Source organism: Dunckerocampus dactyliophorus, chromosome 13, assembly GCF_027744805.1.
Source record: "Dunckerocampus dactyliophorus isolate RoL2022-P2 chromosome 13, RoL_Ddac_1.1, whole genome shotgun sequence".
Classification (NCBI taxonomy): domain Eukaryota; kingdom Metazoa; phylum Chordata; class Actinopteri; order Syngnathiformes; family Syngnathidae; genus Dunckerocampus; species Dunckerocampus dactyliophorus.
The window spans coordinates 20,162,730-20,180,681 of record NC_072831.1 but is presented as its reverse complement, the minus strand read 5'-3'; the positions used below and the strand labels follow the sequence as shown (position 1 = coordinate 20,180,681).

The 17,952-nt window shown below is 40.7% G+C and overlaps 1 protein-coding gene across 1 annotated transcript in view; it reads left to right on the top strand.

Moving 5' to 3' along the window:
- eipr1 (EARP complex and GARP complex interacting protein 1) overlaps positions 1-17,952 on the top strand; it is a 71,641-nt gene that overhangs the window by 11,538 nt on the left and 42,151 nt on the right. Inside the window, exons 3-6 of the mRNA XM_054796048.1 lie at positions 1,224-1,356; positions 4,116-4,272; positions 11,048-11,147; positions 17,725-17,861. Coding sequence (XP_054652023.1) covers positions 1,224-1,356; positions 4,116-4,272; positions 11,048-11,147; positions 17,725-17,861 — 527 coding nt within the window. The remainder of the gene's footprint in view (positions 1-1,223; positions 1,357-4,115; positions 4,273-11,047; positions 11,148-17,724; positions 17,862-17,952) is intronic.

Below are 17,952 nucleotides of genomic sequence, written 5' to 3'. Positions count from 1 at the left end.
TTCATTAATTATCCTCGTTTAATATTACTGCTACATCCAACCTCATATTTACATACATACGCATATATGTATACTGTATATGTATACAAGTATATGTATACACGTACATGTAGTACCTATATAATTGGTAAATTACCTTTTGTTGGACTTACGAACAAATCGACTTGTGAACGGTCATCTGGAACCAATTGTGTTCGTTAGTTGGGGACCTAGTGTATTATTTTACATTGGTCACTATAGGTGACTATATGGGTGTTATTTAATGTCTATATGGCTCTGATAATCCTAATGTATTTAGAAGATTGTAAACAGGTCTCCTATGCAATAGCTACGAAAATATTCCATTTATAAAGAAGGAAACCTACTTCTCGGAAATTCACTTTTGGGTTTGAGTCTGGAAACAATGAACCACGATAAATGAGGGATTACTGTATTCCCTTCTGTTTATTTTGTTTTTAAGTCATGTTGAGGCCCCTCCTGAAAATAAATAACTTAAACCAGTGCCGCTCAAATAGTTGGGCGTCCCCTACTGTCCATTTTAGTGCAAACTTGCCAACATGTACACATTTTGCTACTCGTCATGCACGCCTGTATGCTTCGCTGCTCTCCAGCTATGCATTTTTTGTTGCATCTTGTGTTTTCAGCTTTGACTTCACTCTGCAGTACTGATGAATACATGAATATTATCCGGTTCTAAACAGTATTTCAAATTGGGGTGCCACACTATGATCAGCGTCTCGGGTACTGTTTGCTTTGGGTGACGACTCCTCATCAAAGAGACAAAGAGGATCGTGGCGTTTCCCTAGGCTCAATTTTACATCCAGCAGTTTTTAATTTGTACATGCTGCCACTTAAACGCCAGAGCGGCTTATAGTATAAAAATACAGTATTCCTTTTTGAGTAATATTACTATTTGCAGAATGTATTTATTTACAGTGTAATTACATCATAGAATCTTGTACATGGCGTACATGGCCCTGCATGAAAACCTTATTAGAGGTACATTTATTAATAAGTGCATTATCTCAAAAGGTAGAGCTGCTAGAAATGGACATAATACTTGTATTCTTATTCAGTGGTTTGAAGAGACCTAGAATGAGGTCTGAAATCTGAGGCACCCTTTTTTGCTGTTGTTCCCGTGTTACGGCTGTGATATCAATCTCAAATATTCACCTCTAATGTTCTTTTAGATGACTACAAGTCTCTTTTTTCCTCCCTTCCAGATCCACATCATTGACTTTGATGATGAGAATAACATCATTAATAAGAATGTCCTTCTACACCAAGCTGGGGAAATATGGCACATCAGCGCAAGTCCTACAGATAAAGAAGTGCTTACCACCTGCTACAACAAGAGTGAGTCCCACTGTTTCTGCCTTGGTCTTGCTTCGTTCACTGCCTGTTGATGCATTTTGTTTTTCTCTTTCTGTTTTTTATATACAAGTATCATGTTTAGTTGCTGTTTAGGCAGGGCATAGCCACATCAATAGTAATAATCAGCACTTTTGTGGAAATTATACAGGATTGCTATCCTACAAGGTGCTCCACACCTCAAATAGCAAGATCCAGCGTAAACGCAGTCAAACACTTGCTAAGGAACAACAGGTAATATTTCTTCATCAAATTTATCAATGCTAATTGATACTTTGTTTTTCACTCAAGCACCATTTACTGATTCTGGTTGTGAAATTACCCACTTGCCTCAAAGGCAAAATCGTCACCGACCAAGCCTACGCGGTCAACAAAGGCTGGGTCCTTCGGTGAGTCCTCCAGCAGTGACTCGAGTGTTGTGAATTGGGGCGATCTAACGTCCGGAACACGACCTGGCTGTCTCACGTGTGCGCATCCTCACGCCACTTACGTGACTGCCGTCAGGTCCGCAAAGCAGAGGAAAAAAGAGATGCAAAGATGTCACACAATTTGAAAGTGTTGTTTTAAGATTTATTGATGGTTTGTGTGTTGCTGGAAAGAAAAACAAGCCATCCGTCGGCATTTATATCTTCAGCTCAGAGAGAACCAGCAGTAAACCATGTATTTTTAAACATAATGATATTATTAACTACAGTAGAACCATGTTTTTCACCAGCAATCCTTTTTGTAAAAGTTATGACGAAAACCCAAACATCAGAAAACCAAATACATTTTTCCCATAAGAAATCATGTAAATCCAATTGATCCATTTCAGACACCCATAAATATTAACACAAAACACTTTCTGCAAACACGCAAGATCGACAGGCAGATTGGTACGGCATCTGCAGCGATGTGGATTCTGCTTTGGTCCGTTGTGGTCAAGAGAAAGCTGAAGGCAAAGCTCTCAATCTACGTTCCAATCTTCCCCTATGGTCATGAGCTGTGGGTAGTGGCCGAAGGGACAAGATCGCAAGTACAAGCGGTCGAAATGAGTTTCCTCCGTAGGGTGGCTGGGCTCTCCCTTAGAGATAAGGTGAGAAGCTCTGTCATCCGGGAGAAACTCGGAGTAGAACTTCTGCTCCTTCGCATTGAGTGGAGCCTGATGAGGTGGCTCGGACATCTGGTCAGGATGCCTCTCGGACGCCTAGCTGGGGAGGTGTTCAAGGCACATCCGGCCGGTAGGAGGCCTCGGGGAAGACCCAGGACACTGGCCTGTGAACTCCTCGCGACCCGCAGGGAAGAGCTGGACGAAGTTGCTACGACTCGGCCTCAGATAAGCGGAAGAAGGTGGATGGACGGATGAACATTTTACAAAGAATCATTATAGCTTTACATGCAGAAAATGTCACACGGCAGTGCAGCTGTATGTTTGGACTCATAAAGCAGACAGACACAAATGTAAAGTACAAAGGTTTAATACATAAAACATACATTATACGTATAGGACGGGAAAACTGGAAGACAGTTCAGTGTCTGAGTGTGGTGAGGATCAGGCGTACTGTAAATTTGAAAAATCATCAGTATGACGCAAAGTTTGTGATGGGAGTAAATCTACTCATCTAATTTGCATATTATGACATCACCAGGCTCAGAATTTGTCAGATACTTGTCTCCATGATACCAGCTCATCAAAATGTCCGATCCACTTGTTGTGCTCTTCGTCATCTCTCAAGCAAACCCAGCCATCATCATCGTCACTTACAGCAGGATCTTGAACATCACTACTGTCTCAAACGCTATTAATACTGCTATTATTACATAGATATAAAGTATCTATCTATAAAGTGGACGGTTGCTCACTTGAACTTTAATGTAAAGTTTAGCAGAAGGTACATTCATCATTGCACACACTGGTCCAGCTCTCCAGATCTGTAATGTGTCCTGAACCCTTTGCAACCAGGGTTAACTAGGAACCTTTGTTACAATCCTATTGTCTGCACTGTTCTTATCAGGAGGAAGAAAGGTCACGAATACAAGTTGTTCATCGTTCTGTGTGCGTTCTATGAACAAATAAACCACACACACAATGAAGATGATTATTGGATTCCCTGGCCGGAATCGGTCTATAAAGTCCCGCCTCTAAAAAGAACCACTGTCTATTTTTCACAGAGGCCGAGTCATCAACGCATGGATGCTTTGTTTGGGTAAAACCGAGACCTATTTTCTTTAGCAGTAATTTTAGTCAAAAACCAAATTCTGTAAGAATAACTGTAAGAAAGTTTCAGCACTAGAAGTAAACACATGAAGATACTTATTAGTGCACCCTCACAATGGCACTCCAGTATGGGTTGAAATATGGGTTGAAGTGCAAGAAAAAACTTTTATTTAAAATGATTGCTTGCCTGCTTACTCCACCTGCAAGGTTGTCTGAAAGCACTCAGAGCTTGTTGACTCTCATCACATTGCTTTTTAATTTAACAAATAGATCGAGCGCTAGTGTTTCATTGCCCGATCCCTGCCCACACACTCAATATCTGCAACATTTTCTATCTTCTTTTGCTGCTTCAACTTTGAGCGCAGTTATTTGATCAGTTCTACACTTCACCAGATCCAATTAGCAGGTCTCAGTCATTGCTGTAGTTGTGCCAAGACAACTAATTTGTGAAGTGGATTAGAGTGTGTTTGCATCAGTGCACCAGCACCGATACCACAAAACAGCCTGCATTTAACAATCTGTGAATATCTCAACGTATCATCCGCAGCCAGTGACAGCAGGGTGGTGTCCTGTGCAGCAGTATGGCGAATGCCCTCCATTTGGGAGACGGGAAATCACGAGTCACCTGACGAGTCGGCCCACAACCCCCAAACACTGGAGCTGCTCTGTCACCTAGACAACAGTGCCCATGGCAACGCAGCATGGTAGGTATTTTGGAGGGAACAGTAACATTTGAACACATTATGTAACGTATCGATCTATCTGTCGAGCTGCCTGTCGAGCCATCTATCAATTTATCTACTGATCTTTCCGTGGATCTTTTGGGACTCCTCCCATGATTCTCCACTGCAGCATTTACTTCCATCGGAAATTCCATTTTGACAGCTAGCAATGGTTTACATGCGTGCATGCCATAGCTTACACTCCCCCTCCCGACAGGAAGCTAACCGCTATTGCGTCGGCCGCTGTATTATGTTATGCTAGTCTACTGTAGTATGCTAGAATGTGTTTGCCAACGTAACACAATAGCTAACCATTGCTTGTGATAGTTGTTGAAATAGTTTTGTACTGTTTGGTGCTGTTTTTCCATGTTTATCCTAAAGACAAGTCAATCGTCGTTAGCAATTCAATTGTTGAAGCACGAATCATCACGAACCAAGCAGAACCAGCCGCAATGGAAAAAAAGTTTCAAAATTCGCGCCACATTCGGGAGAAGATTTGAAATTTGTAAGCTCGGCTCCTTTTTTTCTTGGCGGCATGATGTGATGTGCCGGCGGCCTGTGATGGAGCTTGGCTCCTGTTATCCCTGGAGGCACGATGTCATTTGAATTGGCCACGCATAAACGGTGAGTGACATTTCAGCGGGCTTCTTGGGTTTCAACACCTCTGCACTGTCCACGCCGGAGGCCGCTGGTGAATTGACCTTGGCTCCGTTTTTCCTTGGCGGAGCGCCAGCTGGCTGCGTTTTTTTTTCTGAATACAATCAGAATGTTTGGAATACTGTTGGAATACTGTAAGAATATTTACAATGCAGAAGTGGAGTTAGAATACCTTTTTGAATGCTGTTCGATATTTTTCCACTTGGAATCCACCTCGAAAGTTTTTAGCATGCTCAGAACATTTAGGCCGGCCACAAGAAAGGGCCCTAATGTTTGGAATGCTTTCAGAATGCAGTCAGAATTTCTATAATGCACTTGGAATATCCAGGCATAAACAACAAATTTTCATTCAGACGGCATTCTGGCTCATTCTACCTCTAGTGTGACTCGGGTATTAAACTCAACCTTTACGAGTTCAGTTATCAGGTATATTGTAGACCAGAAGTTCTGAAACTTTTTGGGACCACGGAACCTTTACAGGAGAGAAAAAATGTCCTAGGACCCCCTGATAATACTCATGCCAGTTAAAAATTAATAAATGAACCCTGCCGTTTGTATCGGAATTATTTATATTTCAAGCATTTCAACCTAAATGCTTCAGACCTGTTTCACAGAAATGAACTTCAACAAATTCAAATGATGAAGCAACAATTCTTAAAGCTTCCAGAAAAGGATTGGTATAAATTTGAAATAGTCCAAATGAACCCACTATGTTTTGCAACCAGTATAAATCATATTTAATGGGTTCAACTTCATCATAATTACACTGTTATTAATTACTGCCTCTCATTTAAATTACTGGCAGAAATGTGAACATTGTAACAGTGTTGACGAAAGGTTATCCCAAACAGGGTTTTTTCTTTAAACACATACCGGGGATGTGTGGAGTGCCTCTCCACATGGATGGAGACAGGTTCCGAAACGTTGTACGCTGCGTGGAAGTTAATTTCAAAGTTGGTGGGTTTCATCAACTTGGTGTAGAGTTTTGACATCATACGAGGATTGATTCAATTAAAAAATGACTGATCATATTGACACAACATGCACAACGAGCACCAAAACAAGCAGTGATTATAGAGAGAACAGGTTTTTTTTTGGCCAAATATGAAGAAGAAATGTCTTGTTTGAAATGTATCTTTGTATTTGCAATCAATAATATTGTCAATGAACATGTTCTAAATATATATATATTAATATACTGTATATACATGAACTGTTTACATTTTAGCAACTATAGTTCTTCTAAATGCCACTAGCATAGCATAGCAAATGCCCTCCTCATACAAGTGCAACATTCATGAAGTAGTAACATAACAGTGTGTTTTATGTGAGTTAGAGGTTCTTTCTTCAGTGACTATTTTGTCAAAAATGTAAACAGTTACAGACTGACTGCAGCTGCCAATTACAACAACAATGCGTTGTTTCATTTAGCCAACATTTTACAGTTCGAAAAACAAAACAACACTGCTTAACTTATTCGAGATCTGTTTCGCTTTTCAACAGCATCTCAACTTTGTTTAGCCTTAGGCGTTGATTTCAAAGGTTCCGGGCTGGCTGTTGGACTCGGTCTCTCAAGCTATGGCGGTTGAAGTGACCGATTTTCCTTGTTGGACATACAAGTCACAGAGGGATATTTTATGCTAGGCACAGCGTAAGGCTTCAGTCTTGCCTTGTAGCCCAGCTCTGTGGCAACACTGCAAACTTCCTGGCAGGTCTGGAAGTCTTTATTCATGCCCAAACGATGCTGGTGACAGCAACTCATACAGTGCTCTGTACAGATAAATAAATAAAGTACAGTTGAACCTCGATTAGCATTCGCCCCGGTTAATGTGTTTTTCTGTTAACGTCGATAATTGACGGCGAGGTTTTGCCTCAGTATGCCTACATTTTCCGGTTAGCGTACAATATGGCGCACGTCTTTGCGAGTTATTAATACACTGCGTGAGTCCAACTGTGTTCTTAATGTGTTTTTATCACAAATGTTTCTTGTTAGTAGCCTTAGCTTGTTAAGAAAAATAGCAAACGGAAGCGGACGTCAGCCATGTAAATGATGAATGAAAGGGATAAATGAACATTAAAGGTTACTTTTATCTTAATTGAGAGACATGACTGTTCCCAAAGACATTATGAAGCAGTGAGATCAACACCTTCCTGTTCAACGCCACCTTTTGGTTTTGTCATGAGTTATTTATCTTTATCTATTTTAACCCTGCTTTCTCTCAGAACTGCACAAAACAGGTCGATTTTTCAAACATTTTTGAGTATTAAAGTCCATTAAAGTATTACTACCACTACAGATTTTACTGCATAACACTTGTGTGGATACCTGTACCCATAATTTCAAAATGTGAAAATCATTTTTTAAGTCATGAACGCTTCTGACCTGCCAGAAAACTTATTTTTAACATGTAAACATAATATTCCTATCTTTGGAACAAGGAAAACCTAATTCTTGCAGCGCTAGGAGAGAAGTTTCGGAGTTTGTTGTGTTTTCTCTTGCCACTGCCTCCCTGACATTTAAATATTATGTAGTTTGTTGGAGTCAGACTATTGATTGGTCCCCATTTCCAATTTTAGTCGCAGGTTGAGACTTTTGTCTTATCATCTGAGCTCCCGTGCACAATGCCCCCCCCCATAACTCACTACCTACGAGAAGGGAAATCGATGCTCATTTCACATTTTAGTCTACTGTTCATCAGCTTCCTGGTGATTGCGATCATTTTTAGAGATGCCAATCAGCTAAAGTGATGCGTACTGTAACGTGTCTGTGAGGCAGAGATAAAGATGGAGGAATAACAGAATCTCTGAAAGAAGTCGTGGAAATGGTGTGCTTGTGTGTGGGTGTGTGTCAGAGGTCAGGTCAAGCAATGCAGCTGGATAAAGATTGATGGTTGTGTGCTCAACCATCTGAACACCTTTGGAGCTGTGACTTACACAAGGGCATTGTGTGCATGTATTGGGGCATGTGCATCTATTGCCTATGCCGGGCACTATTGGCTTCCCTGGATGAATGGCTTTGCTCTGTTGCCCACCTTTCAATGATCCTAAACACATCAAAATTGGTTTTGGAATGGATAAAGCAGGCAAAAATTAAACTTCAGGACTGGCCTTCCCAAAGTCCGACCTCAGACCTTTTTTGGACTAAGCTTTAGAGCCAATACATGAAAATAATTTTAATAATCAAATCAATTTAAATGAACTGTGCATATTCTACCAAGCTGAATGGTCAAATATCTACTCGTGATTATACATACAGGTTTATACATTATATATACCATTGTACTGTATATACCACGACTACCTAAACGTCCATGAGCAAGTTTCACCTCAACAAGACAAGCTTCTGGCATAACTCTGACTAGCCATGTGTGATAATATCGGCTGACCAATATTATTGGTTAATGATATTGGGTGGTTGGTTAATGATATAACTGATCATATTAGTATCGTTTTTTTCTGTCTTAACGATATCAGCACGTGAGTGATGAAGTGCTCCACAGAGCAACAAGCTTGGTGTGTTCACAGTCTAGAATAATTTTGCCTTCCGATTGTAAATATTCAATTTACAAAAAGGACATGAAAACCAAAACTCCAACCTGTAATGCGAAACATGACATAAAACTCTGGTTATGTGAGAGGATAGTGTTCATTTAATCTACTACAGTGGAACCTTGGTTAACGTCTGCATGTTTTAGGTTACCGTAGAAAATGTATGCCGACGTGTTGCCTCGGTTCCGGTTAGCCTACAATGTGGTGCACATGTTGTTGTGTTATTTAAAAAAACACTGCATGAATCCGCCTGTCTTTTAATGTATTTTTGTCTATGATGTCATCAGTGGTTGACTCTCAAAAATATTAAATAACACCAAAGGCATTTTATAGTTTTACATGCATAAAACAATTCTAAATGCATAGAAATGGCGAATGAAAGGGAAACATGAACATTTAAGGTAACTTTTACCTTCATTGTAGACGTGACCGTCCCTAAAAGACACGATGGCAGTGAGACAGTACATGGACATCATCTTTCTGATTTGCCTATTTTTTTAATTCAGTAGTGTCTCTCACCATCTTTATCAAAATCCTCGCACTTGCAACTTTCTTTGGCTCCATTGTGGCTTATTGAGGTGAGAAACACTACTGAATTCAAGAAATAACTCACGGCAAAACAGGAAGGTGGTGACCGTGTGGCGTCTCGCTGCCACATCATGTCAACAAGCACCTCTTCAATGAAGATAAAAGTAACCTTAAATGTTAATTTATCCCTTTCATTCTTCATTTATATGTATTTATATGTATTTCAAATGGTTTTCTGCATGTAAAACTATAAACACGTGTTTTGTGTTAACATTTTTGGCTTTCTGGAACAGAGTAATTGGATTTACATTAGTTCTTTTAGAAAAAATGTATTCGGATAGTGTCCGTTTTGGTTAGAGTCAGACCGTCTGGAACTAAGTAATGGCTGTAACCAAGGTTCCACTGTATCACACCTCATCACACCTGATCATTCTGAGTCACACGTGTTGGCACTTCATAACTGGTTTTGCATATTGCAGTATTTGTCTTATTTTACACAAACTGCACCCCTTCTTGAGGAAATTGTGGAGACAGTCACCCTCTCAGACGCCACATGTCATAATAGAACCATTATATTTTAAACTAACACATGCAATTCAGTTTAATTGCAAACTTGAATTCTTTATTTTACCAAACACTGACAACCTTCTCTCAAACAAAACCATTCCCAATCTTGTAATGACACCTATGGTCCTAAGTATGGGCTGTTCCTCAGTGAAATTTTACATTGTTTAGTTCAAAAACGTTGTCCTGAATCTAAACTCAAACAAACACATTGCACATGTTCCATACCAGGCTGAGGTTTACCTGTCCTTGGCAGCGCAGACACAGTACGTTGAAAGTAGACACTTGAAAGCCCTTCTTTCTCGCTCAGGTTGTGTCCGCTTTCTTTGGTTTTATTTAGCCACCAATCTTAACCAGAAAAAGAGAACAAACAACTAAGTAGCAACCGCAAGGGAATTAAAGCAACAGCTTGAGATCCCTTGTTTCAGGTCTGCTCATCTCTGAGGCACAGTCACAAAATACAAACATTTAGTAAAGAGCAGTGAACGCACTCACACATGGGGTGTGGAATCATTCCTCTGCAGACCGAAGTGCGCAGGGAGGAGTCAAAGCTAAGTAAGCAGCAAAAGCAACCTTTTCCCCCCCAATACCAGTTGGGCAACTCAATTCCATTGCTATAATGACAGAATCAGGGTGTGGGTTTTACTGTTCTGTGTTAATCATGTAAAACACGGTTTATAGCTATTGTTAAGAGTTGTTGTTAAGATAATTATTATGAGTTGCTTATGTCCACTTCTCAATACCACATGCATTCATTCTTTTATGCAAGTGTTACCATTTATTCTGTTAGGGGCCATGTGAGCGAGAGCCAATGCTCAGTTTTCTACTCTATTCTTTATATACCAAAGTTATTGAATAGGCAAAAAAATGGCGCACACTTTCAGCTTTTCTGACTTTGTTTTGATGCCTTTGTTGTAGTTGCCGTAAAAAATATGGCTTGTGGGTATGTGTGCGTGTGTGCAGCAGCAGTAGTAGAAGACTAGTCACAGTATTTAGTTTGGGTGTTTCTGACAGTGCTCGAGATCTCAGCAAGGGCCAAGAACAGTTTCTCATTCTAGCAGTTTTATTGAATGGTTGTCTTACCAACTTCCCCACTAGGTGGAGTAAGGTCACCCATAATTGTGCTGTTATCCAGCTGTGTACTGGAATGCAAAGGAAATCTCCAAGATGTCATGTTGGATACATTGTTGTCCTCCAAAACAGCTTTCACTTACCTTATTTTTACAAAGGCATACTTTTTGAAACAGTTGTACTTATCTGTTCAGTATGAATTTGAAATTACAGTAACTGATGGCCCCCGTCGACCTACATACTGTCCTTTTCAAAATTGTGTTCATGTTAAAGAAATGTTTCAATTTAGTTTTGACTTGTAATTCTCCATGTATGTGTAATCAGTATTAGGACTGTAGTTGTTTGCGACTTAGTGTTGATTTGTATGTGTGTCCTTGTGAATTCACAGCGTGCTGTGGGAGCCAATGGGGGACGGCAAGCGTGTGATTTCATTGGCTGATAGCCATGTACTACTCTGGGACCTGAGTGAGAGCTCTACACAGGCCACAGTAAGACACACACGCACACACACACACACACACACATACCGTATCTTGCAGTAGTGAACTCATTATTTGATAACCACCATATCGTCTTGGTGTTATCAGACGCACACGTCCTCTCTCTTTGTGACAACAGCAGAGTGTCCACTAATCATTCTGTCTCTCTCGCTCGTTCATACTCAACCCTCCTAAGCTGCAATCACTCTGATACACTGTAATCACAAGTCTTAGACATTCCTCTTAATCAATTAGTTAATCATTTAGTAAGAAATTAGTATTACATTTGTGTAATAAGCTATTGTGTTGACGTGGTGGACCCTGGTATGAAGACATGGCTCTGCGTGGGACAGTAGCAAATTTGTCCAACTATATAACTTTGTGGAACTTGAAACAGAAAAGGGCCTCCCCCAAACGGGTCCCTTCCAGTTGGAAACGGAATTGTCCAAAAAAAAAAAAAAAACCTGGTAAACTGAAGAATTTGAATTCATTGTCACATGAGGAGTCCAGGCTAAAAATAAACTAGTGGTGTGTCTCAATATTTTTGTCCATATAGTGTGTTTTGCTGTGAGGTTAAGTGGTTCCACCGAAGGAGAACTGATGTGCTTATAATTTCTGTTTTTCTAATCCTAGATTTTCCAGTGCCTATGAAGGTTATACTTGGATAACTGCTTTGAGATTAACTGTGGGTGTGTGTGTAGCGAGTACAGTGACCCCAATGTGGGGTCGAGTGTGACCACAGGGGCATGCGAGGTCTTAATCCTATCTTCTGACACCAACACTGGACAGCAGAGGTATTAAATCCTATATCGAGGGAGAAAAGGAGAGCTGGAAAGTAATAGTGGGGAGGCCGTATAATGAGAAAAGGAAGATGGAAGGAGCAATGGATGGCCAAGCTTGATTGGAAAGATGTAGGCTAGAAGGCAGAGCGGGATGTATGGATGTGGGAAGAGAGTGGGCTTGATTAGGAGAAAGGGAATGAAAAAAGAGAAGAAAAAACTTGGCAGTGAAAACAAATTCCTCTCTTGCTGATGAGAATACTAGTATCTCTTCTTTCCTCCCTGCTCCTCCTCTCATCCCACTTTCTTCTCTCGCCTATTCCCTCTGTCACTGGGAGATGTTTTCATTTCAAACCGTGTCCCCTGCTTTCTCACAAGGCCTTCGCCTAGATTATTATGTCTTCAGTGTGGGTGTTTGGGCAAGTGTGTGTATGCATATAAAGGAGAGGATCATCTGCATACATGTACAAATGTGCATTATCCCAAGGAAGATGTATGTGTTTATGTGGCTCTGTGTGTGCATGGCTCATCAATTAGAGTTGGAGGTGAAAATGAGCGCAAACATCTCCGCTTCCTCGCCACGCTCCCACACACCATGTCCTTCATACCTGCTCAAGTACTTGCAAACATTGGCAAGCAAACTCACTCTTACATAGTATCATACAAATACAGGTATATAGTATATACGGCGTTCCGTGTAACGATGTTTTGCAGTAGGCGCTCCCTTGAATTGATTAAAAACTTTATTTCGGTTCACAAACTCCAGACTTGCTTGTGAACTATTTACAGCACGGTGCGGCGCAGAAGAATACACTATGTGCTCAATATTGGCCGCACTTGTCTCAGTCGCTCGACTGTCGCTATCATCATTAAGGATAAAGATCACTTCCTTGCTCTGCATCAATCCATTTTCTGGAATCACATTGCAGGGTATGATGCCCAATCAGATTTTTTAGGTGTTCATACCCATGACCAAAAAATGTGACTTGCTAAAATGACTGCAAAGCATTCAGAAAGTGACGCGCATGCGCAAAAACACGACGTCGCACTCATTTCCATGTGTTTACAGAATTAAAGATTGCTGCAGTGTGTGCTATCCTTAACACGTTTGTGGCAATTTAAAGCATTTTGTGCAACATGAGTCAATATTTTCTCAACCAAATGATTAAGACGAAAGGGGGCAAGAAGCTATGGCTGTGGCTTTAGCTATGGCTGTTTGTGGAGAACTTGCTGCGACGTCTGTTCCGAGGATCGTGTGGGTGGCAGGAGCAGTGGCAGGAGCCCTGTAGACAAGAAATTACACCCGTATAGTCACCTTTATACTCCTATTATTATTCTTTGTTTACACAAAATTGCCTGCAAATGGCTAGCGACCAGTCCAGGGTGCACCCCGCCTCTCGTCTGAAGTCAGCTGGGATAGGCTCCAGCATACCCCTGCGACCCTAATTAGGATAAGCGGCATAGAAAATGGATGGCTGGATACACCACATTACTTAGCTGTAATGTGCTAGTGAGCTAACTAGTTTGTCTTCAATTTGTTACCTGTATTGTAAACTTAAATGGTTTAAAATGGACATGGAAAAAGGACAAAGAAGCCAAAAACTTACCACTTCCACACGGATTGAGAACTTCTTTTCACTCTATCATGCCATGGCTGACACCATGCAGTATGACAGTAATCTAATGTCATGTCTCAATAATGGAACATTACTGACGCCTAGTGGCCAGAATACTACATATACCTTTGTCTTTCAATATTTCCATCCATCCATCCATCTTCTACCGCTTATCCGAGATCGGGTCACGGGGGCAGCAGCCTAAGCAGGGAGGCCCAGATTTTCCTCTCAATATTTTTTTACGCCGTAGGCCACCATGAAATAGCGATCATTTATTAGTGAATTAATTAAAAAAAAACATGATAGAACAAGGGAACGCTAATCGAACCGTGATATTGTGAGGGACAACTGTATTTAAAAATGTATTCATTTATTTCATTCTGTCCCATTTGATCCTCCATAATTATGTAGTTTGCAAGCCTTTAGTTCTGTCCCGTCGAAGTAAAGGCATATGAGTGATTATCTATTGTCAAAAATATAGCACAACAGTAATACAACTGGAAGCAGAAGTTAGAATTCCATTATAATTATTTATATGTAATAACACAGTCATTAAAAACTGTCTTGACTGAGAAAGCGTGATAAAAAGTCAATAGTGATAAATAGTTTCAAAATTTGCAACCGTGCAACAGTTACAAAGTGCATTATTAGGAATGTATTCGTAACTGCTTTTGTAGGAGAGAAATATTTGTGTCTGGATTATGTGAGTTGCGGCAGATATTTACCACCTAACACTGCAGTCAAAATGTCAATATAAGAATTGATAAGAGCAGTATAAGAGCTTTTTGGTCCACTTTGCCAATGTATTAATCCTCTAAACCAGTATTTCCCAACCTTTATTATGCCAAGACACATTTTACATTTAAAAAATCTTGTGGCACACCACCAATAAAAATGTCACAAAAACTATATATACCAAAATAACTATTAATAACAAAAATAAATATATAAATAACAATTTTTTTCTTAAACTTTGAACCCTGTGGCTTATACAGCGGTGTGGCTAACTTATGACCATGTTCTAATCTTCTGACATGTGCCGCTTGCGAGTCAGTGAGGAAACGTTAGTAGCTCTTTCTTTGGCAGGAGCCAATCACGAGCTATACGGGAACTCAACTCCCGAGCTCATGATCTCCCTCTGGTGGCCCGGCAGCCATTGGCCAATGAACTGTTCTGCCGGGAATAATGCAAGAAGTTAAAATAGTTGCTGTTTTTTATTTTAAATTTATACTGGCACTTGTTTTGTATATTTCTTAGCTACCTTTTGAGTGTTGAGTTGCTGTGTAATGATTTTAGCTTTCTAAGATGACACCCTGAGTCAGACTGTTATATTGAGTAATGACCTCCTGCAATTTCCGTTGGGTTGCTAAGCTAGTTGTGAGTTTTCTCATAGCTCATGATTGGCGCCCGTCAAATAAAGAACTGCCTTGTGCTCGCGGACTCTTGCATCCCACAGTGTCTTTTTATGACGTGGAGATGTGCGGCTTATTGTCAGATCTGTTTTTCTCCCTAAATTCAATGGGTGCGGCTTAAACAGCGGTGTGTCTTATACACCGGAAATGACAGTATCATCATTGTTAGACCAAGTAAGTAAAATTGGATGATTTCTCGCGGCACACCTGATGATCTCTCACGAGTGTGCCATGGCACAGTGGTTGGGGTTCACTGCTATAAATAATGGTGTACTGTGTAGGTGTTTTTCCAATAGCTGCTTAGATTGAACTTTGAGTTCTTCATTTCTTTAAATGTACCTGTATGCACAATGGTGAAGAGCTTCACCTGGTATTGGCAGGCCTATGCATCAATTTGCACTTCCCCTATTAAATCGACATCCTGTTTCATCTGACAGATGCCATACTACCATCACTTTTTGCCTTCAATGTGACAGACCCCCTGTGACCCTGAACAGGGCACGTGCTATGGAAAATGGATGCATCCTACATAAGTGATAAGATGCAACATGTCTTGTGCTTGGCAGTCAAATCCTGTGGGGAAAACACAAAACTCCCTCTCCTCTTCAGCACGCCTCTCTGTACCAATTCTGCTTCTCACTGACTCACTCACGCACATTCACTCACTCACTCACTCATTGACACAGCCTGTCTGCTATAGGAGAAATAATGACAGTGCTCCCATGAGTTGTGTGGTGACATCTTGATCAATGATTCCTGCTTCAACAGCCACAGTGCAGGGGAGGGTGACGTGAAGAGAGAAATACAGAAAAGACAATGATCAGGAGGCACACAGTCAGAAAAGAAGATACATTGCAAATGATGTTGTTGATGTTTATAGCAATTGCATACATCATTCACATGGCATGGAGGAAAGAATTATTTGATCCCCTGCCGATTTTGTAACATTACCCCCTTAATAAGACTAAGATTTTTTTTAATTGTAGGTTTATTTTAACAGAGACAGAATGTTTGATTTAGTAAAATAAGTATTTGACCAGCAAGAATTTTAACCCCCACAGACATGTTATGTGCCCATGAGTCACACAAATGAGTCCTTCCCTTTCCGCAAGAAGATTGGTGCAAATGAGACCACTGTTGGAAAATGGAAAAAATATAAGACACACAACAGTCGATCATTCTCGCATTCTTGCTCAGAATTACACAGGAAGTTGTTAATGGTCTCAAGGGAGCTGGGACCAAGAGAACCGTAGGTAACATGCCGTAATGGATTGAGATCCTTCCGTGCCAACAAGGTCCTTCTGCTCCACAAGGCACGTGCGCAGGCCTGTGTGAAGTTTGCCAATGAACACTTGAATGAGTCAGAGAAGGCTTGCGAGATGTGATGAATTCATGTCAGACCAAAATCGAGGTCTTTGGCATCATCTCAAGTCACTATGTTTGGAGGCAGACAAATGCTGAATATGACCCGAAGAACACCTTCACTACTGTCAAACATGGAGGTAGAAACATTCTGCTTTGGGACGGCATTGAGGAGCTGATGAACAGGGCCATGTACCTTTTAAAATCCTGAATGAGAACTGTCTTGCCTCAGCCAGAACCCTGAAGATGGGATGAACATATGGCCAAGGTTAAGATCCTTAAAACGAGCCAGTTTTCGAACTTTAATCCCATAGTAAATCTGTTACATCTGAAAATAAAATACTTATTTCACTCAAATACAAATACATTTCTAACCTTTATTTGTTTTGTTTTTGTTTCTTTGTGGATATTTTTTTGATATTCGGTATCATTTTTTGTTCAAATAAAGCTACCATAGAAATTCTGGTGTGTTCTGGGGCATCAGATAGTTTTTTTTAATCCCTTGTATTGTTTAAGTCAAAGTCAAAATAAATCTATTAATTAGCATTATTAAGACACAGTTATCTAGTGAGTTCTGTCACGGGACCTGGAAGAGGCAGGAGTCAGTGGGCCCTACTTGCTGAACAGCAAAATGTCATTGAAGTACCATAGTGTCCGGACTACAGGGCACACCGGTGTGTAAAAAAGATTTGTACTTATGTAGGGCGCACATGTCTATAAGCATAGTCATAACATGGGATATTTAGTACACAGAAAGATGTTACACACAAAAAGTTTTTAAAACTTTTCATTAAGTAAATGCTTTTTTTTTTCCAAACAGTGCTGAACAGTGCGTTGTAACATGGCTAGTTAAACTGTGCCCAACAGTGAGTGTAACATGGCTAGTTAATCAGTTAACCAGAAAAGTCATTCATCGCCATCCTCCTCCCCCTGGGAACTAAAACCACTCAGGTCATCTTGACAAGCATCACAGTTGAACTGCGTCATAATTCCTTCATCACACACTTTGTCAGTCTCTCTCCGTCTCTGTCTCTGTCTCTCTCTGTCTCTCTCGCTTTCTCTTGCTCTCACTCGTTGTAGCTCTTCGTTATCTGGAGGCAAATTAGCCATTTAGCTTGAGCTGTCCTCTTCATTCAGTCCAGCCTTTGAAACCCGTTGGTGATAGTGGAAGGTTGGCAATCCGAGTGGTCCAACCAGAAACTGTAGTAATTCTACACTTGATCAAACTTAAGATGTGTCACAGATCGCTGCATAAGACTTCAAAACATGATATTAGCTTCCACTTGACTCGTGCACGTCACTACTCCCTGAAGCTGCACTATAGTGTACATGTTATACTCTATACATACTGCATGTTTAAATCAATTTCACATGCCTGCTTATAAATGATAATGAGGTGGGTTGGGGATGTCTGCAGATCTCCAGCACTGCTACGCTGGAGGGCAAAGGTCAGCTGAAGTTCACTTCTGGCAAGTGGAGCCCTCACCATAACTGCAGCCAGCTTGCCACGGCCAGTGACACAGCCATAAGAGGCTGGGACCTTCGCACCATGAGGTAAGTTTCCTTTAATTGGACACAACTCTCATTCCACCAAACCAAATCTGAGCTCTTACATCTTTTGTGACGACAGCCTGTATGGCTGCTC